Raw genomic sequence first — 25,528 nt, 5'->3', positions numbered from 1 at the left:
GTCCCTGGTCTGTATGTGGTCTGACTTCTGTGTGCTTTGCCCTCTGTAGCCATGCCTGCAACTCCAAGAGTGCTGCACACAGTATCTGTAGCTCACTGGCTGGAATGCACAGCAGCAGCACAGAACAGGGCTTTGAAAGTCACATCTCAGAGTGACTCTGAAAGTCCCTAAAACCGAGTCAGGCTGATAATTTCAGTTGCAGGCTGTGATCCACTGGGGAGCTGTAATGGTAAATTAGCGGGTTGAGGCCATCAGTTTTTTAATAGAGTAGAAAATATCAGGGTATGTCACCTGAAGCACTGAAGCATGGTAAGTTGTTATTTTATGTGTTTTAATTTCAGTTTTACTGTGTGTACACTCAGGTGGTATTTGGGGTTGTGGTGAAAAATTGTTTCTTACCATGGTAATAAGGCTGTCAAGAGGCGGTGTGTTTGCTACACAAGGTGGTAAGAACCTGGGCACCTGAGTTCAATACAATTATGTGCACCTTTAATCTCAGCATTTGGGAGAGAGGAAGGTGGGTTCAAAGCCAGCCTGGTGTACATCGTGAGTTCCAGGACAGCCAGGGCTTTGTCTAAAAAAAACAAACAAACAAAGAAACAAAAAACAACAGAAAGTTGTCATTTGGCCTCTTAGCACACATACACATAATACTAATACTAATAAATCAGACCTTAAAAACATAATAAAAACTACCCAGAGGCACTTTGGTAAGCTGTCCTTGGGAGAACTGGGCTTCTGCTCTCAGCTGCCCTGGCCGCCAGTCCCTACCCTCCCATTCCTGCACCAGCTGTGTCGGACACCGTTGCCCTCTCCTCCTGTAAGAGGTCTGGTCTGTGTTCTTAGTCTAGAAGACAGTTCTCATGTCTTTGTACCCTCCCTGCCAGGGCTAGATTCCTCAGGGTCTGAACGCTGGTTCAGATGCGTCAGAAGCAGAGCAGGTGGAGGGTTTTCCTCCTTCTCTCTCCAGAATCCCCCTGTGCTTCCCATGAAGACGGAGGCTTTCTGGATTTGGAGGAACGTGGTTGCTTGTTCTGGGGGCTGGTATCGATGTTTGTGGCTTAAGAGTATTTGTTCAGTGCCATATGTGGTGGCACACACCTTTAATCCCAGCCCTCAGGAGGCAGAGGTAGGTGGATCTCTATGAGTTCAAGACCAGCCTGGTCTACAAAGTGAGGTCCAGGACAGCCAGGGGTTACACAGGGAAACCTTGTCTTATAAAAACAAAACAAAGAATATTTGTTCAAACAACAGTCATCAAAAAGTTCCTGAGGTATGAGATGGTCCATTTACTTTCCAAACCGGAATGTGGTACAGTCACTTCTCAGAATCCATAGGGAATTGGTGCCAGAACACAGGAGATTGCCAAACCTGCAGAGATGATCACGTCTCTTGCACAAGGTGGAAAGTCTTAGTGCGACCTTCACACGGCCTCCAGTGCTCTCAGAATGCTCTGTAACACCAGTGAGTATGAATGCTAACCGCATGGCTGCTACATCACAGCGGGTGGGGAACAGTGATACCTCTGCACCAGCCAGTACAGATGTGGGTTTTTCTGACTAGTTTTGGCCTATGGCCAGTTGAATTGTTGAGTAAAGAATGTACGGGAAGGGCGGACTGACTCTGTGGAGGCTTGTAAGATTTATGACTAAAACTGCCTGGGGGAAATAGCACCCCTGGAGAGGCAGGGACTTCAGGTCCTGACCTCAGAGCTTATAGGTGTCATTGTGGACAAATACCAACCAGTGCTAGAAAGGACATATCCTCCGGGGGAGGTCCCTTGTTGGGGCCCTGGCACGGAGGGGACTCTGAATGCTTCAGAGAAGGCTTCTGAGGGGGTGAAGTATTTAGTCTGACTGTGAGCGGTAATGTGGGTTCAGGACAGGGTTCTAGGCCCATGAGAATGAGTCAGCTCTTCCCACCTAAGGAACCTACACATGAATCATGGATCACAGGAAGCACATGGATCCGAGGCAGCGCGTGGATCCGAGGGAGCATAGCAGCGTTGCATTCTCACTTGCAAGCATTTGCTTCTGCCTGACATTTCAGTGCTGGACCATGTGGGGCTGAGGAGAAAAATCACATGTTTCAATGACTTCATTTTGCTAAGCAGGCGACTCCTAGTTAAGCTAGAATTTGGCTTTCCATGACCCTTAATTCTGTTGTTGTTTTGTACCCACACTGTTCCAGAGAGCAAAGGATCATAGGAAATCCATTCTTGTTGAAGACTTGATAAATAACCAGGCATGATAGCATGCCTGTAATTCCAGCACTTGGTAGGTAAATATAAGATTAGGCATTAAAGGACAGCCTAGGCTATATGGTGAATTTCAGACCAGCCTGAACTACAGGAGACCCAGTCCCTGTTCCCTCACACACACACACACACACACACAAAAAAAAAGAATTTAACAAACAAGTGCTGGGGCTACAGCTTAGTGGCGGAGTTCTTGCCTAGTGTATGAGATCTGGATTCAGGATTCATCACCTTTACTTGCTGTGCTACCTGTCTTTTATGTCATCCCTGACACGAGCCAGAGTCGTCTAAAAAGTTGCCCTCAAAAGATCAGGCCGTGGTCAAGCTCGTTAGACATTTTCTTAACTAGTGATTAATGAGTCAGGGCCCCACCCATTGTGTGTGGTGCCATCCTTCAGCTAGTGGTCCTGGGTTCAGTAAGAAAGCAGACTGAGCAAGCCAGCAAGCAGCACTCCTCCATGGCCTCTGTTATCAGCTCCTGCCTCTAGAATCCTGCCTTACTTTGAGTTCTGGTCCTCACTTTCTTCAGTGATGAACAGTGATGTGGAAGTGTGAGCCAAATAAGCTCTTTCCTCCCTAAGTTGATTTGATCATGTATTTTTATCACAGCAGTAATAACCCTAACTAAGACACCTGTTCCGTTATCCCACCATACCCGACCCGCACATCACCCTGTTTTTGAAGCAAGGTCTCTCAGTACTCTGAAGTACTGAGTACTGAGTACTCTCAGTACTCTGGAAGTAGGCTAGACTGGCTGTCACTGCCTCCTGAGCACTGGGATTGCAAGCCTGTGCAGGGGTTGTCCTAAGGAGATGACAAAGTGGTCAAGAGCACTATCTGTGCTCCCAGAGGACCCAGGTTTGATTCTCAGCATCCACATGAGAGTTCTCAAACTGTTAAGTCCAGTTCCAGGGGAAGCGGCTTCTTCTGGCCTCCACAGCTACTGCCTGCAAGTGTTGCACAGACATGTGTTCAGGCACAATGCCCAGACACATGAGGTAAAAGTAAATATTAAAAATAACTAACAAAGGCAGGCATGTCTCACCACGCCCCGCTCTGGGACTGAACTCAGGTCTTCATGCTTGAAAGGCAAGTGCTGAAGGCCCGACCAGTCTCCTAGCTCCCTGCCTGTCGCTGGTAGAAAGGATGCTGAATGGGTACCTGAAGGTCTGTGTTTGGGTCCCAGTTTTACCATTTACTCTGTGACATCATTTGACTAAAGACAGAGACTCCCATTTTCTCACCTGAAAATAGGGAGAGGAGGCCTTGTCCATATCTTCATAGCCCTCTTAAGGAAATTATGTACGTTTGGGCCAGTAAGATGGCTCAAGAGATCTAAGCTCTTGTCCCACAGGCCTGAGGACCAAATTTGATCCCCTAGGGCCCATATAGTAGAAGGAGAGGAGCAACTCTCACAAGTTGTCTCCTACCCGCACACGCGTGCTGTGATGCACATGTAGGTATATATATGCACATAAGAGAGATAATTGAAAATGTTTAAGAAACCAGGTGGCGATGTTCGCATTTCTTTAATCCCAGCACACAGGAGGCAGAGGTAGGCAGGTCTCTGAGTCTACAGAGTTCCAGGAGAACCAGAGCTACAAAGGGAAACCCTGTCTTGAGAAACCTAAAGAGAGAGAGAGAGAGAGAGAGAGAGAGAGAGAGAGAGAGAGAGAGAGAGATAAGGAGCTGGAGAACTGCCTCAGCCATTAAGAGCATTTGTCGCTTGACCACCAAGTTCAGTTCCCAGCACCCACATGGTGGCTTATAACCATCTGCAACTCCAGTTCCGGGAGATTCGGAGCCATTGTCTGACCTCCATAGGCAACAGACATGCGCGTGGTGCACATACATACAAGCGTAGCACTGAAACACAGAAATCTTTTTTTATTATTTTTTAAAAGAAAATTAAGGATATTTGTGTAGATACAGGCTTTTATTTACTTCACCTTTTGGGGACAAATTCTTAAGTTTTTATGCCTCCCGCAGCTTCTCCAGTCCCCACACTGGGATTACAGACAGGTACTGTCACATATAGCCATGCGTTTCATAAAGCGTAAAGCTCCTCTGTGAGCATGTAGCGGAGTGTCACCCATTTAATTGTATATTTAAAGGGGTCCTATCCGTGTTAGCTGGTAAATGATTACAGCTTACCTTCCCACTCCTGATGGCTCCTGGTTAGAAACCTCCTTCCCACCATGTATCCCACCTGGAGCCTCTGACACCTGCTTGGGAAGTACATGAAGCAGAAATCATCAAGGGCCGTTCAGGTCTGACGGGGTGTGTGGGAACTTGGATGTTCCAGAAGTCTCATAGTCTGTAGTGGTGGCTCTGAGGCAGTCATTTTCAGGAGCTCTGGGTGCATGAGGAGGAGGTGCTTCCGATAACTTTGTGCCTCTCTTCATCAGGAAGGGGAGAAATGCTGGGTGCCAAGTCATCTCTGCCCAATGGTAGGACCCTTTACTAGCACCTGTGAGCCTCTAGGACTCAATCCCTCATACTAGGCAAAGGAAGAGACAAGTATGAAGGTGGAGAACTGGAGGCCACAGGCCCTTCTGCAAGGTAGTGGGTGACTATTGGACTGGGCAGGGCCCTGGGATTCCCAGACAGAACCCCACACCCTGCTATTACTGTGGCATTGATTGCCAAGCCTAACTGCCAGGGTTCAAGGAAATGTAGGTTTTTCTTCCCAGGTTTGTTCACTCTGTAGGTGTCACCATTTCCTCTGGTGAAAAGAACAATAGATTAAATGAGCTCATTGTGTCTAAATGACAGGCAGGAAGCTTTCTCTTCAAGAGTGGCCTGTAATGTAATACAAGGTGCAACAAGGGCTTGTAGAATGTAACCATGTTGACTTAGTTACTTTTCTATTGCTGTGAAGAGGCACCATGACTAACTAAGGCAATTTATGAAAGAAAACGTTTGTAGGGCTTACAGTTCCAGAGGGTTAAAATTCAGAGACTAGTAAGGCCATGTCTAGGCAAAGTACCTTTCCTACCCTTAGTCTCTGCCCAAATGGCATTCTCTGTTCTGGCCACTGTGTGAACAAGAACCTCCAGTTAACCAGGATAGTAAAGGCACTTTGCTGGCAGCACACAGGCACATAGCAAGTTCTTTGATACTTGTTTAAAATTTAATCGAAGGTTTGAATAGGGCTAGGAATGTAGCTCATTTGGTAGAGTGCTTGCTTGGCATGTACAAAGCCCTGGGTTTGATCCCCAGCACCACACAAACTCGGTGTTGTGACATCTACCTGTAGTCCCAGTAATTGGGAAGTAGAGGCAGGAGGATCAGGAACTCAAGGTTATTTTTGGTTATGTACTGAGTTCTTTATGCTCCATTTACCCACCAGTCTCCAACACCTCCCACTCTTGGCTCTGCCTAGAGTGCTGGAGAGCTGTGCGATGGTGTAGATCTGCAAGGCCAGCCCTTCGAGGATGTCTACCCAGGGCAGAAGTAGCTTGTTGGAGTCACAGGCATGGGGATCTAGGCAGGGTCCATGAACTCTTTGCCAGGCACTGACACAAGGAAAAACAATTCTCTCCGCTCCTGTGTGGCTCCTGGCCATCATGGGTTCCTAAGTACGTACCCATTGTCCCCTTTGTGCTTAAATGTTTTCTGAGAGCTTTTCAAGGATGCTCTCATTTAATCCCCACTGAAACCTTGCGGAACAAAGAGATGGTCAGGACTTCTGAACAGAGCAAGGGTTCTAACCCATGCTCCCTCATGTCACCCCTGCCAGCACTTTGTTCAGGAATTGGGGATTCTTCCACAGACCTCTACAGCAGAGAGCCCCCAAGGAAAGCTATGGTACCAGCTTAAAATTGTGGTTGAAAGGGAATTGCAGTGAGGAGGAGAAGGCAGTCTTTGGAGGCACATCTTGCCAGCTCCTGCCTTCTCCTGTTTGCCTGGTCACACACAGGGAGGCAGCAGAACGTGAGTGTCTCCACGAGCTTCTCATGAGTCCCCATGGAGAGAAGAGGTGGTGTCGCAGTAGCTGTACATTCGGTGCACTTTTAAGCACATCAAGTCCGGATCATATCCCACACCAGTTAAACTAGAATCTCTCATGGTGGAATCGTGATTTGTGACTTATTAAAACTCTCCAGATGAGGCTGAGGAGGTTCCTCAGTGGATAAAGCATTTGCTGAGCAAGTGTGGCGACCTGAATCCCAAGTACTAGAACCCACTGAAAGCCAGATGCAGCTATACGGCACATCTGTAATCCTAGCACATCTACAGAGAGACGGGAGGCGGAAACAGGAGATCCACAGAGGCTCATTATACACACACCATACACAACAGAAAACAAATAAATGCTTCAGATTATTCCAGTGTACAGGCAAGACTGGAGCTGAGCTAAACCAGAACGTTCCATCGATAAGCAGGGATCTGCCCCAGGCATAGGGTCTTTTCTACTTGGAAACACATGTTAAACTCAGACAAAACCTCATTTCAGCCCCTAGAAAAGCTATAACTACCCCCGCCCTGCCCCAAGACTTTTGGGGAAGCATGTAGTTCTGAACATGCTTGTGCCCCTGCTTGTGGGAGCTGACATTCTGCTGGAGGTAGCAGAGTTGAGCTCTGTATCTTCCTGGGCCATCTCCTAGGCTTGTGCTGGGGTGCTGTGCTGCCCACCCCACCCCCAAACTCCCTGCCTTGGTTATTCACCCCCCCCACCCCTCAGCCTGTCACCTTACCATCCTAGGCTTTGTGCTTCTGACAGCCACTATGCAGTTCCAGCCCTCCAATTAGAGTCCAGCAGCTCCGAGGGAGGGAGTGGCAGACACTTGAGAGACGGAGAAATTGTCACACATTGTCACACGGTTGGGGCTGACCAGAGAAGGGCAAGCAGGCCAGGGCAGGAGTGGAGATAGTGCTAGGCATGGGCCAGTGATTTGAGTTCATCATTTCTCTGTCTCTAGAGGCACACTGTTATTTCTAAGGAGAACTGTTGCGAGCAGACTTAATCACACATCAGAGCTGGGTACAAAGAGTCTCGAAAGAAAGGCTGTGTGACTGGCAGCTCTCCCTACTGTCCACTTGCCCAACTTTCCCAAGGAGGAGGGTGAGCTGGAAGCCAGCTTTCCTCTGACGGTTGCTTGTGAGTGTAGGTAGGAGATTGTTCTAGGTTTGTTCTTCATGCTTAAGAAACTGCAGACTTCCTTTCCATTCTCTCCAGAAGGCTGCCCACCACGTGTCCCTCAGTAACTCCCTCCTCCTTGGAAGCAGTTCACGGTCCTCTTAATGTGCCTGTGGCCACACCCAACAGGCTGTGAAGCACAAGGAGCTTAAAAACCAGGCCTCGTGGCACATGGTGTATTCTATAATCCTAGGCTTTTGAGAGTCGAAAACCTTAGGGAGGTTAAGGCCATTCTCAATTATATAGTAAGCCTGAGGAGACCCTCTTGAAGTACTCATGGGGGGCTGGGGAAATGGTTCACTCAGGAAAGTGCTTTCCTTGAAAGCATGAGACCCTGAATTCAGATCCCCAGCACCAGTATAAAAAGCCAAGAAAGGATGTCCTAATTGCTTTCTGTTGCTGTAGTAAACACGACTAAAACCAGTTGGGAGATGGGGTGGGGGAGGGAAGGGCTAGTTTCAGCTTACAGGTTATATTTCATCATAAAGGGAAGCCAGGGCAGGCCTTAAGGGAGGTGTCTGAAGCAGAAACCAAGGAGAAAATATCCCAGGCTCCCCTGCATAAGGGATGGCGCCACCCACAATGGGCAGAGCCCTCAGTCAGTCATTAATTAGCAATCAAGGAGATGCTCCACAGACATGCCCATAGACCAGTATAGTGGGGGCGATTCCTCAAGTGACATTCCCTTTTTCCATGTGTGTTAATTTGACAATCCAAAATTAGCTGTCACGTGGTTTTACACACCTATAACTCCAGCTCTGAGGAAGCAGAGAGAGGTACCCTGAGGCTCACTGGCCAGCCTGCCTAGCCAGATGGGTGACTTCAGGTTCAGTGAGAAACCCTGTCTCTCAACATAAGGTGGGAGCCATAGAGCAAGCTATATGATGTCCACCTGTAGCCTCTCCATGCATGTGCAGGCACACACATACAAACACAAGCATACCACAGGCCTGGTGCTACATTTCTTCCTGAGAGAGGCCAAAGCAAGAGGATCTTGTTCTCAAGGCCAGCATGTGTAGCCCATACTGGCCACATTCACTATGTAGCCTTGTGTGAGGCCAACTGAGAAGCTGGGCCCTAGGTCTCCAGCCCCCATCTCTTCAGTAGTGGATTTAGAAATCCCTGTCATAAAAAACCTCATATTGAGAGACCGGAGCTTAATATGAGAGATTGTCGGAGACTGGCTTTGTGTTTCTCCCCGAAGGCAGGAGACTATATTCTGTTGGCTTCCTGCCCAGAGCTTTGGGAATATGGAAGAGGCCTAGTCTCTCCCACCTCTGGCTTGCATCCAGCCGCTTCACCATCTGAGGAACATGAGTGTGGCCCAATGTAGCCCTGTTTTAGGCACCGTTCCCTGTCCCTGCTGGGCCACCTGGGTTTATCTGCTTGACTGTGGCATTTCGAGTGGGATGTGAAGCTGGGCTCTACATGACATCCTTCATCGTACTGGGTTTGGTCTCTAGGCACCAAGAGCTGCTATGAGGCTTAGGTGTGAGACCAGGCCGTGCTTCTGGCCAGCCTGGATTCCCAAGAATCTAAAGTCATTATGGGTACACTAGCCTCTGCTAATTAACTGTGCTGGGAGCTCCCCACCTTGACACTTCCCTAGGTTCATCCCCACCCCTTCCTCCCGGCATCCTTTGAGCCATGGGGACCACACAGATGAAGAACATTACTCAGAGAGATGGTATTTATCATGTTGCCTCTCAGCTAGTCCCCCTGGCATCACACAGCTCTCAGTCAATAGTGGTAATGACAAGCAAGACGGCAAGACGAAGCCAGACTGACTTCAAAGGCAGCGATGTCTGTAAATTCTGCCCACCTGGGTGCTGCCATGATTGATTATTTAAGGCTCCTGTCGATAGACAGAGCCTAGGAAGGCCCTCTGCATTTTGAAGAGAGTCAGGGAGAGCAGGGCATTTGTCTGGTTGGGGCCTTTCTCGGCAAGGTTCATTAAGTCTCTGGCTGCAGTCCCCAGCTAGGACCCAAAGAGGCTCATGGCAACCCCTCCATACACTAGTGGACCATGAGAAATTTTAAGTGAATCACTCAGGTTTTTGCTCAGTATGTATCCCAGGCTGGCCTCACAGTTTCAATCCTCCTACCTCAGACCTTCCCTTCTTTTGTGACAGATAGGGTCCCAACAGGGGCCTAGAGTGGCCTTGCCACGGATGACCTCTTGCCTCCACCTCCCATATGCTAAAGTTACAAACGTATACCGCCACACCTGGGTTAGCTGTGCAGTGCTGGGCACAGATCTTAGGGTTTCTGGCATGCCTGGCAAGCGCTCTGCCAGCCGAACTACATCCCCAGCCCCTGCTGGAGCCTCGAGAGCACTGGCGTATACGTGCACACCACCCCATCTGGATACTTGAAGGAATTTTGCTTTGGCTTCCTGAGGGCTTCTAGAGCCTCGTATCGTATATCCCCCAGGGTTAGCTGAAGGAGACCGAAGCTGCCCCAGAATGCCTTGTTAATCCCATAGCATCGTATGAGCCACAATGTGGGATAGAAGCGGAATAGCCAGCAAGAGCGAGAGGGGTTGTGCATCCCACTGCTGGAGCCTTCTCAGAAAGTAAAAGATGGCTCAACAGTTAAGAGCACTGGCTGCTCTTGCAGAGGATCCAGGTTCAATTCCCAGCACCCACATAGTAGCTAACAACCATCTATAATTCCAGTTCCCAGGTATCTGGTACTGTATCTGGCTTTTGCAGGCACCAGGTGCATACATGGTATACATATATACCATGCAACATATATAGCATGCAACACATCAACACACAAAATTAACATAATTTTTTTAAAGTAAAAGGCAGCAGAGTACAGTGGTACATGCCTGTAATCCCAGCACTTGGAAGGCAACAGCAAAGGGATTAGGAATCAGGTCATCCCTGTCTACCTAAGGAGTTTGGGGTCAGCCTGTGCTACCTGAGACCTTGCTGCAAAACAAAAACAGGAACCTGAAAAGATGGATCAGTGGTTAAGAGCCCTCCTGCTTTTCCAGAAGATCTAAGTTTGGTCCCCAGCACTCAACATGATACTGATCATAACTGCCGTAATTTTAACTCCAGGGAATCTGATTCTATTTTCTGGCCTCCACAAGCACACATGCACACATGCACACAAGCACACGCGTGCACACACACATACATGCATACACTTTTTTAAAAAGTCTCTAAAACAGCAACAAAAATGTTATAAGTGATTGGAGGGGGACCAAGGGATGTAGCAGGAAGTAGCTTGTGAGCTAGGATTAGAGGAGCATCAGGGTGGAAGGAGGTCCACAGCTCTGAGGGGCAGTGGAGGCCAAAGTGACAAGACCTTTTCCATGACTAGTGGTACAGTGATGGTCTGTGGCCCAGGGAAGCGCATTTGACATGGACACACTTGGTGTCCTCATCCTAAAACACAAACTGCTTCATCTCCTTTCCAGACTCTTGCCATCTTGGCTTCTTGTCCAGATTCAGGGAGTGTAAATGATCTTTCTTAAGCTTGTCCTGAAAGCTCCAGGCTGGCCTCTGGCCTTGTCATCTGCTGCTTAGACTGCCAGTGCTGACAGGGTCTGCAACTCCACAACTCCTGTCTCTGAGCTGCTTCTGTCACTTAAGCAGTTAGTCACTGGAAAAGAGTCGGCTGCTCTGTACTTCATCAGGGGGAGTCAGAGAAAGGCTCAGGCAGTGAGAAAAGGGCTTGTAGGTAGGTGTGGAAGAAGCAGCAGGGACCAAGGTGGGCAGCCTCTCACTGGGCCTGGAGTCCCCAGCTATCCTCTGAGGGTGGGTTGCAGCAGGTCTCTGGAGCAATCTGTTGCAGTGCGTTACAGAGAGACCCTCTTCAGGGAGGGGCACCGGCCACTATGCAGATGACTGACTGACGTCCCAGGTGGAGGGACAGAGGAAGTGTGAAGTCCAGCACGGACACAGGTTTTTAGCACTCCGCAGTTTGGTCCCCTTTAGAGAAATTGAGGCAGGAGCTGTGGTCTCTAGCAGCAGGAGAGATGGGATTGTTTAGCAGGTCTGAGCCCCATCTCTGAAGTGGGAACACTTTGACAGTCAAGGGCACAAGGCCTGAGCCACCTGTCATCATGATTACCTTCAGGAATAGAGAGAGCCAGAGAGAGCAAGACTGACAAGAGTCTCTCCTTGTCCCTGTCCCTCCAGGTGGGTGTTAGGATCAGGGACTGTCCTTCCTGTTTGACCCACTGGCTCCATGACCTTGGTCACCAAGAATCTAAGGCTCAATTTCTTTATCTGTAAACTGCATCTGTGGTGGTTTGAATGAAAATGGCCTCCAGTGGCCTTGTTGGAGGAAGTGTGTCACTGGGGAGGGGGGCACACTTTGGGATTTCAGATGCTTAAGCCAGGCCCTCTCTGTCTTTTGTTGCTGTGGATCAAGATGTAGCTCCTCTAGCACCATGTCTGCCTGCATACTGCCATGCTTCCCACCATGATAATGCACCTCTGAACTTTTAAGCCAGCCCTAGTTAAAGTTTTTCTTTATAAGAGTTGCTGTGGTCATGATGTCTCTTCACAGCAATAAAACCCTAAGACAGGATCATTGTGAGGAACCTTCTAGAACAGGGCCTCCGACATCAGTGTCTAGAAGTATCTTTCTCTGCTAGGCCCTCTTAGATAAGCTTCCAGGCTCTTGTGTGACAGGCACTTAGAAGCAGCTTTTTAGCATATGACTCGACAGGTCACTCAAAGCAAGGCAGAAGCCTGACATCCCTGCCTTTGTCTGTGTCTGTCTCTTTTTACTTTTACTCCTGCCTGATTTGTTAATCACCCAGAAATGCTATGGGACCCACCTCCCTTTTAGGTGGGTCACTGTCCTACCTTGGATTCTAGGAACAGCAAAGGCTAGCAGGACAGACCATTCCTGAGATGCAGGCAGTCTCACCCAGGAGCTGAAACCATATTAGTTTCCAGCAATGATGACAGCAGATGACAGTTTAGCAGTTCATTTGTGAGACCCCTTTGAAGGACCAGAGCTGAGATTGCTTAATTATACCCACACCTCTTGCCCCTACCCCAATTCTTTATTTAAACCTAATTTTTCCCTCAGTTGCTTTGTCACTGGGGAACACAGGGTCTCTTTTTTAAGTTCTTGATCTGATGGTTAAAGTAATTTTAAACTGGATAGGAAGGTAACTAGGGCAGCATCATTGGAGTTTGAGACCTTATCCCTTTCCCCACCATGGTTTTGCCCTCTAAGCATGGCTGTCGAGCTTAAAGGGGAGAAGAGAGAGTTTATTCTGGAACCAAATGTGAATGACCATGCCCGAGAATACTAATTCAGGTTACCCCAAATTCCCAACATTGTGACAGTGTGAGGTCTTTATCAAAACAAAACAGAAAAAGTTGTAAGTAAATTATTTTTCAAAGGCGTTGGTGGAAACACGCAGTCTCAGATGCTGTCTGTTGCATTCTCAGCTCTTGGCTTGATAGGAGCTGGGTCTGTGTGTACATGTCAAAGGATTTACCTAATTGTCTCCATATGTTAGGTCACATATGGAAAAGGACAGTAAATGGCTGTTAAGAGGACTAAAGTTAGCCTAGGAAAAACTGACTTTGGACTCACATTCTAAATTCTGCACAATCAATCAATCAATCAACCATTAGCCAGTCAATAAACTCTGAACAATCATTGAAGTTCTAACCAGTCAGTCAGCCTTGCAAAAGGTTCATTGCAAAGTGTGGTTCTTTTCTGGAACTTTCCTTCATAGCACCTCCGTACTATGGTCTTGAAGAACCAATTGGTGTTTCTATAATTGAACTGTTACAGAACATTTAGCTAAAGCTTGGCAAACTCTGGCAAAAGTAATTATCTCAGTCAAACATAAAATCTTTGGTTTTTATAAATATTACTAATAATAGACCATTTTAAAAAAGATATTTTATTATTTCGTGTGTGAGAGTATTTTACCTGAACTATGTTCTGTGTGCATGCAGTGCTGCTGGAGATTGGTAAAGAGAACTGAATTCCCCTGGAACTGGAGTTGCAAGGATCTTTGAGCAGTTGTGTGGGTGCTGGAGATTGAACCTGGGTCCTCTGGAGGAGCAGCCAGTGCTTTCAGCTACTGAATCATCTTTCCAGCCCCAGTAATCTCTATGTTAATGAAAAATCCAAGAAACTCTATAGAAAATGTGGCCATAACATAAATAAAATGCTTTAACAATTCTCTTAACTAATTTGTTAGATTTGCTTAAGTTTTGTAAATTCAGAGAAATTTGTACTAAGTTCATGAGATAACTTTCTTAGAGGTTGGCTTGAATAAAAGTCCAATTTTTTTCTCTTTTTCCCTTCCAAGACAGGGTTTCTCTGTGTAGTCCTGGCTGTCCTGGAACTCACAGAGAGTTGCCTGCCTCTGCCTCCCAAGTGCTAGGATTAATGTTATTTGGTGAATCAAAGAAACTCTGGCAAGTTGCCCCTTTTAAGGGACCTTTATCATGCATTTAATTATGACACAGGTATATACTGACAAACCAAGATGATTCACTATTATGTTACAACTTAATTGTGAGGAACCTCCCTCTGGCCTCCTTTGTATACAGGTAAAACATCCATACATTTTATTTTATTTTATTTTTATTTATTTATTTTTTTTGAGACAGGGTTTCACTGTGTAGCCTTGGCTTTCTTAGACTTGCTTTGTAGACCAGGCTTAAACTCACAGAGATCTACCAGCCTCTGCCTCCTCAAGTGCTGGGATTACAGGTGCACCACTGCACCCAGCTTTTACATCCATACATATTAAATTAAAAAAAAAAAGAAAAAGAAAGGAACACCGGGCATGGTGGTGCGCACCATGCCCTCAGAAGGCAGACACAGGTGGATCTCTGCGAGTATGAGGCCAGCCTGGTCTACACACAGAAACCTTATCTCAGAGAGAGAGAGAGAGAAGACAGAAAGAAGGGAGGGAGGGAGGGAGGGAGGGAGGGAGGGAGGGAGGGAGGGAGGGACAGAGAGAGAGAGAAGGGAGGGAGGGAGGGAGAGAGAGAGAGAGAGAGAGAGAAAGAAAAGAAAGAAAGAAAGAAAGAAAGAAAGAAAGAAAGAAAGAAAGAAAGAAAGAAAAAAAGAAAAAAGAAAAAAAGAAAGAAAGAAAGAAAGAGAAAAGGGTGTGGGGAGAAACATATGCCGTTTTTGCAGAGGACCTAGGTTTAGTTCCTAGTACCTTCATTGTATGGCTCACAACCATCTGTAATTGCAGCTCTAGGGGATTTGACAACCTCTTTTGGTCTCCATGGGCATTTGAGTGCACGCGTGCACACACACATACACACACAAAATAAAATACTCAACTATGAGACAAAATAATGCAGTAAAATATATTTACCCATTTATAAGGAATATGAGTGGAAATTTATAGCAGAATCCTATAAATTAAGGCCTATTAATCTGACCCAACTCTGAAACCTTTTGCTGTCACTAGTATAATTTTTGGTTGTCATTGTTTTTGTTCTGTTTGTTTATTTAAGTCATCAGGCTGAGAGCTAGATCAGGCCCATACTATACAGAGAGACTTGATGGCATTTTAAAGAGTACAAACTGTTGTTCCTTCTCGTGGTCTGAGAATCAACTTTGCTTTTGTTCTTTTTTTAAGATTTTTAAAAATGTTATTTTTACTGTTTTACATATGTGGTGTTTTGTCTGCATATATATCTGTGTTCCACACGTGTGCTGGGTGCCCACAGACATCAGAAGAGGATGTGCCTGATCTCCTGGGACTGGAGTTATGATGGTAGTGAGCTGCTGTATAAGTGCTGAGGGTCCAACCCAGCTCTACTGAAAGAGCAGCCAGGGCTCTTAACTGCTGAGCCATCTCCAGCTCCAAGATTTATTTTATTTTTAGTTGTGTGTTTATGGGGCGGTATACCTGCAGAGGTCAGAAGAGGACCTTGGATCCCCTGGAACTGGAATGACAGGTGGTTATGAGGCCCCTGGCATAGGCGCTGGGAACCTAACTTCTGTTTCAGTTTATTAGGATATCCCAGTGGGGAAGCTAAAGAGAGAAAATGGCCCGAGGCACCTGAAATAGGATCAGTGACCCTCCTTCCTAACAAGGCATCCATTTGGAGGAAAAGAGATTCCCAAAGGGACTTGAGGTACAACTTTTAAAAGGTTGTTCCTCCTTTCAAAGGGACTAACTGTAGTGGGAGAGATGATTCAGTGTGCAAAGATCCCCGCCACCAATCCTGATGGCTAGAGTTTGATTGTTGGAACCCACGTGATGAAAGGTTAGAACTTAACGCTGACAAATTGTCCTCTGACCCCCATAGCTGTGCCATAGTGGGCAAATAAACTCTTTCTCTCTCAATGTGATATTTTTTTCACAGTCTACGTGGTGTCTGAGCCAGTTAAAGGGCAGAAATGCTGGGCCAGCTTGGAAAGGGAAAGATTTAACATGCTAATGTCTCAGGGAAATCCTAGATGACTGAGAACATAGTCAGGCCACAAGAGAAGGAAGGGAAGATGTGTGTGGACCCACACAGTGGTGCTGGTACTCTTGGTGCATGCTATTTAGAACTGGGTCTGAGCAGGAAACAAAATAACCCCTTTCTCTTTTGTGGGGTAAGCTGTAAATTGCCGTGGCCTAAGAACCTCAGCTGCCAGGAGGGCGTTTCTGCTTACAGCTGTCCCCTAGGGCAGTCAGAGGAGGCTGCTGAACTACAGGAGAAAAACTCCTGAAGCGGACGGGGAGCCCACTTCTCTGGAGTCCTCATTCTGTTAAAGTGAACCTCTGTAAATGAGGACAGCTCAGACCAATCAGTGCCTGTTTGTAGATGGTTAGGGTGGGCCTCCTCGTGTGCAAGCTCCCTGGCCATTGACTCCCGCCATGCAAACGAGGGCAACACAGACCAGCCCTTTAAGTGAGCCATTCTGCGTGTAATTTCTTGTCATGAATTCAGATGAGGGCAGCTCTGGTGATGGCTATAGCTAATCTTTTTGGTTGGTTGGTTGGTTTTGGTTTTTGAGACAGGGTTTCTCTGTGCAGCCCTGGCTGTCCTGGAACTCTGTAGACCAGGCTGGCCTCGAACTCACCTTTGTCTGCCTCCTGAGTGCTGAGATTAAGGGCATGCACCACCCCGCCAGGTGCAGCTGGTCCATCTTTAATCTTGCTCTCAGTTACTGGTGGCCCTACATCTGAAGGCCAGCGCTTTGGGAATGTGTTCCATGTGGCTTTGAGACTTGTCATCATAGTGTTTGAGATCTGTCTCCATGTTAAAAGCTCTCATTCCCTATTGGCTCGGTGTTAGTGATCATGCTGACACTTACTGGTCTCTGCAAGTGGATGGTTGCAGAAGGCTTTTTGTTCCCTTTCCCCATGCCTAGCATCCCCTCATCCTTCATCAGCTCTTCCTGGTGCTGATTGAATCTCCACTCTCTGCCTTCACTTTATCTCTGTAATCGGCGTATCAGCTAGGATGCCCAGCGTAGCCTGTTGGGACTTCGGGAACCTGGGATTTTACCCTGACACTCCAGTTACATCTGGGACTTCATTTCCCTCTGTGCCCCATGGAAGTTGCTATCTTGAAAATTCCCTGACCTCATCAAGCCAAACACAAGGGGTTTTCTGATTCTTGGTGGTGGGACATAGGGGCTCGTATTGCCTAGCTGCCTCCTGTCAACAGTTATCTAGGAAGATGAGCCCAAGGAGTGAGTCTTGCCATTATCCCCCTAGCCAATAAGGGCAGCAAGGAGCTTGCCAGGCTGCTGCAGGTGCTCAGGGGATGCATGAGGAAGTGGGTAGGCACTGGCAGATGTCAATCACTTTGCTTTTCCTTCCACTCCAAGGGAGGAAAATGTTTGACCTGCATTCTGCATTGTTTACCTCGGACTCCGGCCTCTCCCGGGTCTGCTTGGGATCGCCCTGTCCTGCCGGCAATACTTCCGCTTGTCAGGCAGGTGGGAACACTCCAACATCCAGTCTTCTGGCTGGATTCCACTGTGCAAGCTCTGCATGGGGCCCTGGCCTAATAATACACAGCCATCCCTCGGGGAGCTGAGTGGCCCATCACCCTGAAGTCTTAAGTGGATGAATCTCCTTTTTCTAGGCCCCTTCAACCAGCTGCCAGTGTATTGCTCCCCTCTAATTAAGCTCATGCAGCTGAGGAAGGCGGCACAAGCCGGATTGGAAGGCTGCTTAGAAAATGACACAAAAGACATAGGGCTGGTAGCCATCATACAGCCCTGCTTTATCATCTAGCTGAGAGCCCCCTCCACAAGTCATTTAACCTCTCTGGACTTTGTCCCATGGAGGATAGAAATAATCATGGCAGCCAGGCATGGTGGCGTACACCTTTGAATTCCAGCACTCTGGGAGACACAGGCAGGCAGATCTCTGTGAGTTTAAGGACAGCCTGGTCTACACAGAGAAACCCTGTCTCGAAGAACCAAAATAAATAAGAAAATATTTATTTATAAAAATTATAGATATATAATATATATAAAGTTATGGCACACAGGACCTGGGGAGATAGTTCAGCAGCAGATATCATGTATTTGCATGCAGAAAAACTGGAGTCTGGGTTCCCAGCTGTTAATATCGGGTGATTCACAATCCTATAACTCTAGCTCCAGGAAATCCAAGGCCTTCTTCTAGTCTCTCCAGGTACATGTGCATGTACACACACATACATAAAAATAAAATCAACCTTTTAATGGTACTCACTTAGACCATTCAGTTATTAAAAATGTTAAGTTAAAACTGTTACTAGTTCATGTAGATCGTAGATCATAAATTAGCAAGCCCTTAGTACATACTACCTAAAACCCTATAGAGTGTTTACCCAGCTTGCTTCATGCCTTGGGGTCAGTCCCTAGTACCACATAAACTGAATGTGGTGGGAGGTAGAGATAGTCATCCTTGGCTACAGAGCACATTCAAGGCCAGCCTTCCATACACAAGTCCCTTTGTAAAAATAAAAACAAGTAACAACAACCAAAAATGCTGTCAGCAACAAAACTCCACCAGTGCAAAGGTCTCACAGGTCCGAGGTGCTGCCAAGTCCCACTTTGTTAGTCCCACTCTGCTGGCCTTGGCGCAGGCCCTTAGGTCACTTTCTCCCACCCCATGCCTACAGTACCCTGCCCCTTATAGAAAATGCTTTGGAGCAGGTAGCACCATTCCTGACCCCTCCTCTGCTTCTCAGTGACCAAATGTCCCTGAGCTGGGCCTCTCTGTATCAGGCTCCTCATCTGTGAAGGGGGCAGAGGAGCTCCTGAGCTGCCCTGGCTTTCTCAGAAGTTTTGTAAGCTCTGGTACATGCACAGGGAAAGACTGGCCAGAGCTGATGGCCTCTCTTTGTTTTTGTCCTAGCAACCAAGCCTAGAGGGGAGGGCAGTGCCTGTGCTTTGAGAGCCTTCAGTCTACCACCTCACTTCCTGGCTGTAGAGCCCTGGGTACTATCCGCCATCCTCAAAGGACCCAAGGTGTGTGTTAGGAGGGAGAACAGGGCACCTTGCTCAAAGTCTGTATCTCCGCCATGGGTATGGGGGCAGCTAGGCCAGACCCCAGACAGCATCAGTTGAAAGCCTTGGGGGAGACAGGCTGACAAAAGCTGGGGTCCAGGAACCAGCAGAATGAGCCACACACACATCCTTTGATGGAGTCATTGCCTCTGCTCCTCCTGGCCGGCAGCCAAAGGCATTCTCACACTAGCCTTTAAGGACGGATGATATGGACTGTATGTCCATCACTGGCAGAGTTATGGGGAGAGTCAACAAGGATCAGAGCATGGCACACTTGGCTGCAGTTCAAACAGGTGATTAGATATGTTCAAGGCCTCGGAAATGGATCCCACAACATGCCTTAATTCATCCCAAAATGTTGGGTGCTTGCCAACCTACACAGCCATGGCTACTCAGCCCCAGCAGTACAAAATACAAAAACAAAAGCCTTCAGGAGCCAGATTGATGGGGCTCCTGCAGGCCAAAACTGGAACAAACTGAGCAACAAATTAATTAAACACAATAGTCATCGATCAATAGAAGCATAGTAGTCCCTGTTAATAATAAATGGGCAGCTACAAAGGGGAGCCTGTGTTACGAAGTGCGATGCCGAGCAACTTCAGGCATTGGAAAGTCATTGATCTGCAGCTATCACGAAGATGGATACAGCAAGGACCATCCATGGACGTCAAGGTCGTGGCAGTGGGTGAGAAAGCCTCTGTTTTCGAGCTTTTAAATCATGTCTTCACAGAGTTCTTGTTATTTGAAAATGAGAAAAAAAAAAAACAGCAATAATTATATGGTGGAGGAATCTAGCAGCACGCTGACAGAGTAATCACAACAGCCTTCAGGGGGACTGTGACTGCGCCTTTCCCGAGTTCAGCACCAGTGCAGGCTTGCAGCTGAACATCCGTGTCCCCTTAGAACCGTGGGGATTAGGAAAGTAAGGCAGGGGCAGGGCTGGAGAGTCCCTCGGAGGAAAGCCAGGTTGTCTGTGCACTTGCTGATGCCATGTTTCTTTTTGTTTTGTTTGGTGGTTTTTTTGTTGTTGTCATTTGTTTTTGTTTTTGTTTTTTGAGACAGGATCCCTCTATGTACTTCTGGCTGTCCTGGCACTCACTCTGTAGACCAGGCTGGTCTCAAACTCACAGAGCTCCACCTGCCTTTGCCTCCCAAGTGCTGGGATTAAAGGCATGAGCCACCACACCCCAGCCTTATTTTTTGTGCTTATTTATTGTGGGCGAGTACCCAACAGTGTGATTGTTGAGATCAGAACTTGTGAACATCAGCTCTCTCCTTCCACTGTGTGGGCTCCAGGAATTGAACTCAGATCCTCAGGTTGCAAATGCCTTTAACAGATAAACCATTGTCACCTGCCACTTCATTTTTGACTGTGTACTGGAACTTAAATCAGGTCATTACTATCTTGACAAAATGCCTTGGGTGTGTTTTGAGTCCTGTTGTCTGAATAAATTGAATGGCTGATAATTTGAAAGTTGGTGTCCATATTCAACATATTAGCATTTGGGACCAAGAGCTATAACAGGAGAGGTTTTCTCTAACACCCAGCCTTTTTCCTGACCATCCAGGGCAGTCCTATAGGCATGTGACAAAGGGGACATGGTGTGGGGAGTCCTGATGGTGTCAGATTTTGAGCTAAGATAGTTATGAGTTATCTCAATGACACACACACACCCATTGCCTTTTTTGAGACAAACTCTCATGTAGCCCAGGCTAGCCTCAAATTCCCTATGTAACTGAAGATGGTCTTGAATTTTCTGATTCTCCTGCAGCTACCTCCCAAGTGCCAAGATTACCGATGTGTGTCACCACACCTAGTTTACTCATTTCTGGGGGGTTGAACCCATAGCATCATGCAAGCTAAGCAAGCACTCTATCAGCTGTGCTACATTCCCAGCCTCTAAACTGGGCAGTACATTACATGCCACACATTTATTTCCTTCATTGAAAGTGGATAGTGCAGTGGGTTTCGGTGTGGTTTACTACTGATTTAAAACCTTGTGATACAGAGCCAGCAAGATGGCACTGTATCCATAGGTCAAGGCACTTACTGCCAATCCTGATCACCTTCAGACAACCTCAGAGACCCACATAGTGAAAGGAGAGAGCGATTTAGGATGGTTGTCCTCTGACCTCCACACATGCTCAGTCGCACATACATACAAACATATAAATACACACATACATACAAATAAACATACAAATAAATGTCAAAAGTGTACTGTAAATGACATAAAAATGTATCGTTTTAACCATTTTCAGTGTACCTTTCGGTGGCATTGACTGCTTCTGTAACAGTGTGCAGCCATTGTAGAGGGATTTTGACGAAGCAGCATGGCTGCTCTGGTGCATGCCCCCAGTACACACCTTTAATCCCAAACATTGAACATAAAGTTAACTGGTAAAAAGAAGCAGCTGGGTTGGAGTTTGTTCATGAGTTCAGTGCAGGTCAGCAGGGGCAGTGGAAGACAGAGAGCAGTGCAGGTGGCTGGGGAGGGAAGGAGGAAGGGATCAAAAACAAACTATAGAGAGAACAAGCTAGACACAGGTAAAGACAAAATGAGCCAGAGAATGGGAATGAGCCAGAAGATTAGAACAGATTACTAGAGTTAAGTTTGAGGCCAAGCAGAGCAAGTCAGCATGAAACTGAGAGAGGCCACTTTGAATCAGTCATCTTGGAGAGGAGTTTGAGCCACGACAGCTGAGTTGAACCAGCCAGAGTTCAGAAGGAGCTAGAAAGGATGAGCTTATTCAGCAGCAAGTCTCAGAGACTGAGAACATTCTAGGCCTAGATTAGATTGCATGGAGACTAGAAGCTTCCAGACTAGACCTAGGTTAGCAGACAGAGACAGTAAGCCTCCAGACAACAATTAAATCAGGCAAATAAAAGCTACTTTAACAGACCATCAACACCATCCACTTCTGGTTTGGATGTCTCACCCTGACCTCCTCTGCCTGTGCTCTGCTGTCTCTATGAACTGTCCCCATGTTCTGCATGCCAAATGGAACCTCTGAGTTCACCTTCCTTCATCAGCAGTGTTTTCAAAGCTGGGTTCCCGTGGGAGCATGTATCTGAATTTTTTTCCTCTTTACATGTGAATGCTCTTCCATTACCTTCATATACTCTATCGTTTATTGGTTGGTGGATATTAGCTGTTGTGACTAGTTCTCCTCTTCTCTTCATGTAGCAGGCTTTAAGTACTTGTCTTTGATTCTTTTGGGTGTGCATAAGAAAAATTGTGGCTCATGTGGTGATTCTGTTTTTCAGATGCTGATTCAGTCCCCCCTCCTATAACTGCTCACTGTTTTCGAAACAAGGTCTTATGTAGCCCAGGCTACCCTCAGACTCACTATGTAGTAGAGGCTGACCTTAAACTCCTGATCCTCCAGGCACTACTTCCCAAGGGCTGGGATTACAAGCGTGTGAGTCCATGCACAACCTGGGTCCTCATGTATAAAGCTGCCTTCCCACTTGTGGGTCTGGGTCCCTGGTAAGGCTCCAAAGACCGCTCCCTCAGGGGCGGGACCCTGAGCTGAGCCCATATACAGTGGTCCATGAGGGTCAAGCTTTGTATGCTCCAAGTCTTCTCACTTCGTCAGCCTTCCCAGCCTGCTTGCCTCCAACTCCTCTAACCTGTCCCCCCTTTCCCCAGCAGATGTTCCGGTGGAGAAGCTGGCCACCATGCCATCTCTTCGAGTCATCAACCTGCGTCTGAACCCACTGAGTGCTGAGGTGCGCGTCATTGCCCCGCCACTCATCAAGTTTGATATGCTCATGTCTCCAGAGGATGCACAGGCCCGTCTGCCTTAGGACACACTCTCAGTGCTCACCCAGCAAGGGACAAAGGCTACTGGCCTGCCACCCTGAGAGGAGGGAGGCCCATGGGAGGCCAAGCTTGGGGAACGGGGTGGGTGGGCCAGACAGCATACAGTGGGAGGGGCGCAGCTAAGCCAGGGTAGGTAGCTTAGTACTGTAGTGAGCCCTGGTGCTCCAGAGAGAGGAGGTAGATGGAGCTAGAGCCTGGGCTTGGGGCACTCATGGCTGCTGTGCTGACTTGGGCAGGTCTCTTGTTATCTCTGGCCTTGATTACTTGGGAGGAGGAAGGGTCGTGGAGAGCTTTTCCTGCTTGGGACCCCTCGGAGGTTCTGTCTCACATCATCAGACACCCTCTGAGCCTCGCTGGGCATTTCATGGACCTTATGATTTGAAGCTTCTTCCTAGTGTGAGAGCCTGTCGCCATCCTGAGAGCAGACCACCTCTATCTATTTATTGCCTTCTGAGGACTGAACACAGTGACACCCTTCTTGGTGCCATGTCCTGGCCATCGGGGTCCTTGCACTGGTCAGAGGCCAACCCTGCCTAGACCCTGTGGTCGGGCCCTGTGGCAGGAGTGTGTATGAAGGACCCCATGGACATCTGGCCGGAGCACAGGGGGGCAGCTCCTGGCAACTCATTCTTGTCACAAGACATTGTGGGAGGACATTCTATGGACTCTGCTCTATCCCTCCCTGAGAACTGTGTGAGGTAACCTGGCATCATCCACAGGGCCACAGGTGAGGTGGCCCAGAGAAGACAAAGCCGTCTGCACCTGTGACTCTGACCTGAGATCCTTGGGTGACCTCCTTTACCGTGGCCTTTCTCTTGTGGCCTCCCTCTGGCAGCAACCTGGTTGCCTGGCCCTGGCTCAGTAACATCAACCTCAAGGCCTTCACCATAATCACCAGTGACTTGCCATCTTGAGGACCTTTGCCTGTGACCTGGGGGGTAGCTGTCCCAGTGTGCCTAGAACTGTGGCATTTCCCAGGAGGTGGTTGGGTCCTTGCCCCCTGGTAAGGCCTGTCCTTGGGGAGATCTCTGACCCCTCAATCTGTATGTGTCTACCTCCTCACCTGAGCAGCAGGTTTCTCAGCTGCCCCCCCCCCGGCCTGCCTAGTCGACACCTTTGTGTAGATCTGTGAAGGCCATGGAGGCCCCAGAACACAGGCAGTGCTGGGCCACTTTGTCGCTAAGGTTTCACAGTTTAGAACTTAACACTTGCTCAGAGAAGAAATCCATCAAAGAGTTTGTCTGGGTCCCTGTCCCCTCGCACTTAGTAAGGTTGTCACAGGAGCATTGCTGGCACGACTGAAGGCTGTGTATCCTAAGAAAAACTGTCCATTCTGCTCTCATCCAGAGGCTAGTCAGCCAGACAAGAAGGTAGACAGAGGTCAAGCAAGGGCCAGGTGCAGCCAAGACTGGACTGGCTCCTCCCACCCTGGGTCCCTGACTTGGGGGTTTGATCTTGTTGAAGAAGAGGGGGTCTTCTCTGGGATGTAAGGGGCACCCTATGGTTGGAGCCTGGCATGTGTGGACAGGCTAACAGCAGCTTGCTGGAAATGCAGCCTCCTGTGGTACACACCTGTGATCCCAGCCCTTGGGAGGCTAAGACTGTAGGTGTGTGGGTGTGGCCAGCCAGTGCTGCATACCGCAAGCCTGTGTCAACGCAACAGCAGCAGCAGGCGAACAAAAATAGTGACAAAGAGAAGATAGTGTCATACACGGTGGTGCCTGCTGATAAACCCAGCCCTCGGAGAACAGAAGCAGAAGGGTCAGGAATTCTAGGCCAGCCTCTGCCTAGAGTAAAGAATCCCTGGGCTGTCTGAGACCCTCTTCAGTAAAGTAAAAGGGAAACTAAAGTGTAGACTCTCAGACCTTACAGTAGTGTTTAGGTTTTTCTTTTCTTTTTTTCTTTTTTTTTTTTTAACAAGACAGAGTTTTTCTGTGTAGTCTTGGTTGTCCTGGACTCACTCTGTAGACCAGGCTGGCCTCAAACTCACAGAGATCCACCTGCCTCTGCCTCCCTGAGAGCTGGGATTACAGGTGTGCACCAGCATGCCAAGCTTGGAGCTGTGTCTTAACAAGAACCATGGCCGACTCCTTCGGGAATGTCAGAGTTTTAAGAATCAGCCGAGGTGGCCTGGGCGTGTCCTCACAGTGCAGAGTAAAGGGTGTCCCCCTACTTCCATGGCTCTGAGTATATGCTCCACCTCCCGCTAACTCAGCACTGGGGGCCCCTTCGCATCTTAAATCGCTTCTCAGTCTTCTTGTCGCTGGAATGGTCATGATTGCGGTCACCGGATGACGGTTAGGTGTGCTCTGTCCCCCCCACCACCACCTCTGTTATCCCTGCATGCCAAGCGGGGTCGCTCCTGGAAGTTGTTCTCTAGCCATTACGTTCTGGCCTGTCAGGGCAAGCTTGGGCAGTCAGAAACCTCCGGATCCAGGCTTACAGTGTGAAAAAGCACTTTGCTTCAGTCTGCAATAAAGGATGTTGTGTCAGTCTCATCTGCCTGTGCTTGGCTATTTTTTTCTTTGCTTTTTTTTTTTTTTTTCCCTGAGAGAGAAGGGGGCGGGGTATTTGATTCATTCTCCCAGTACAGACTCCAGGAGATGATGGCGGAGTATCACCTGCCCACCTTTGAAGAGGCACTACCTCTCTCATGGAGAGCTTGGAGAGCTTGGTTCTCTGAAGAACAGCTGCTATGGTCATTAGATCAGTTGGCCTGCCTGCATGAGCCCTTCAGGATCTAGCTGTGGATTGTGGGCGTTCCCTCAGCGAAGGACCGTGGAGATCACCAGACCCACATGTGAGATGCCAGCCCTCCTCCAGCCATTTGTA

At 48.0% G+C, this 25,528-nt stretch overlaps 1 protein-coding gene across 5 annotated transcripts in view; it reads left to right on the top strand.

The window, feature by feature from the left end:
• Lrrc20 (leucine rich repeat containing 20) overlaps nucleotides 1–25,194 on the top strand; it is an 88,477-nt gene extending 63,283 nt beyond the window's left edge. For 3 of the 5 annotated variants that reach the window (XM_021649412.2, XM_060369485.1, XM_021649411.2), the window contains one exon: nucleotides 22,526–25,194. In XM_021649412.2, coding sequence (XP_021505087.1) covers nucleotides 22,526–22,680 — 155 coding nt within the window. In that variant the 3' untranslated portion in view covers nucleotides 22,681–25,194. Of the gene's footprint in view, nucleotides 1–13,348; nucleotides 14,305–22,522 lie in introns of those variants that run through there. The other 2 variants (XM_021649409.2, XM_060369486.1) reach the window with 2 other exon arrangements.
• Nucleotides 25,195–25,528: the final 334 nt, after the last annotated feature.

The sequence above is a fragment of the Meriones unguiculatus genome, chromosome 16 (genome assembly GCF_030254825.1).
Source record: "Meriones unguiculatus strain TT.TT164.6M chromosome 16, Bangor_MerUng_6.1, whole genome shotgun sequence".
Taxonomy (NCBI): Eukaryota; Metazoa; Chordata; class Mammalia; order Rodentia; family Muridae; genus Meriones; species Meriones unguiculatus.
Note: the sequence above shows the minus strand (reverse complement) of the source record. Positions and strands in the feature narration are given on the sequence as shown.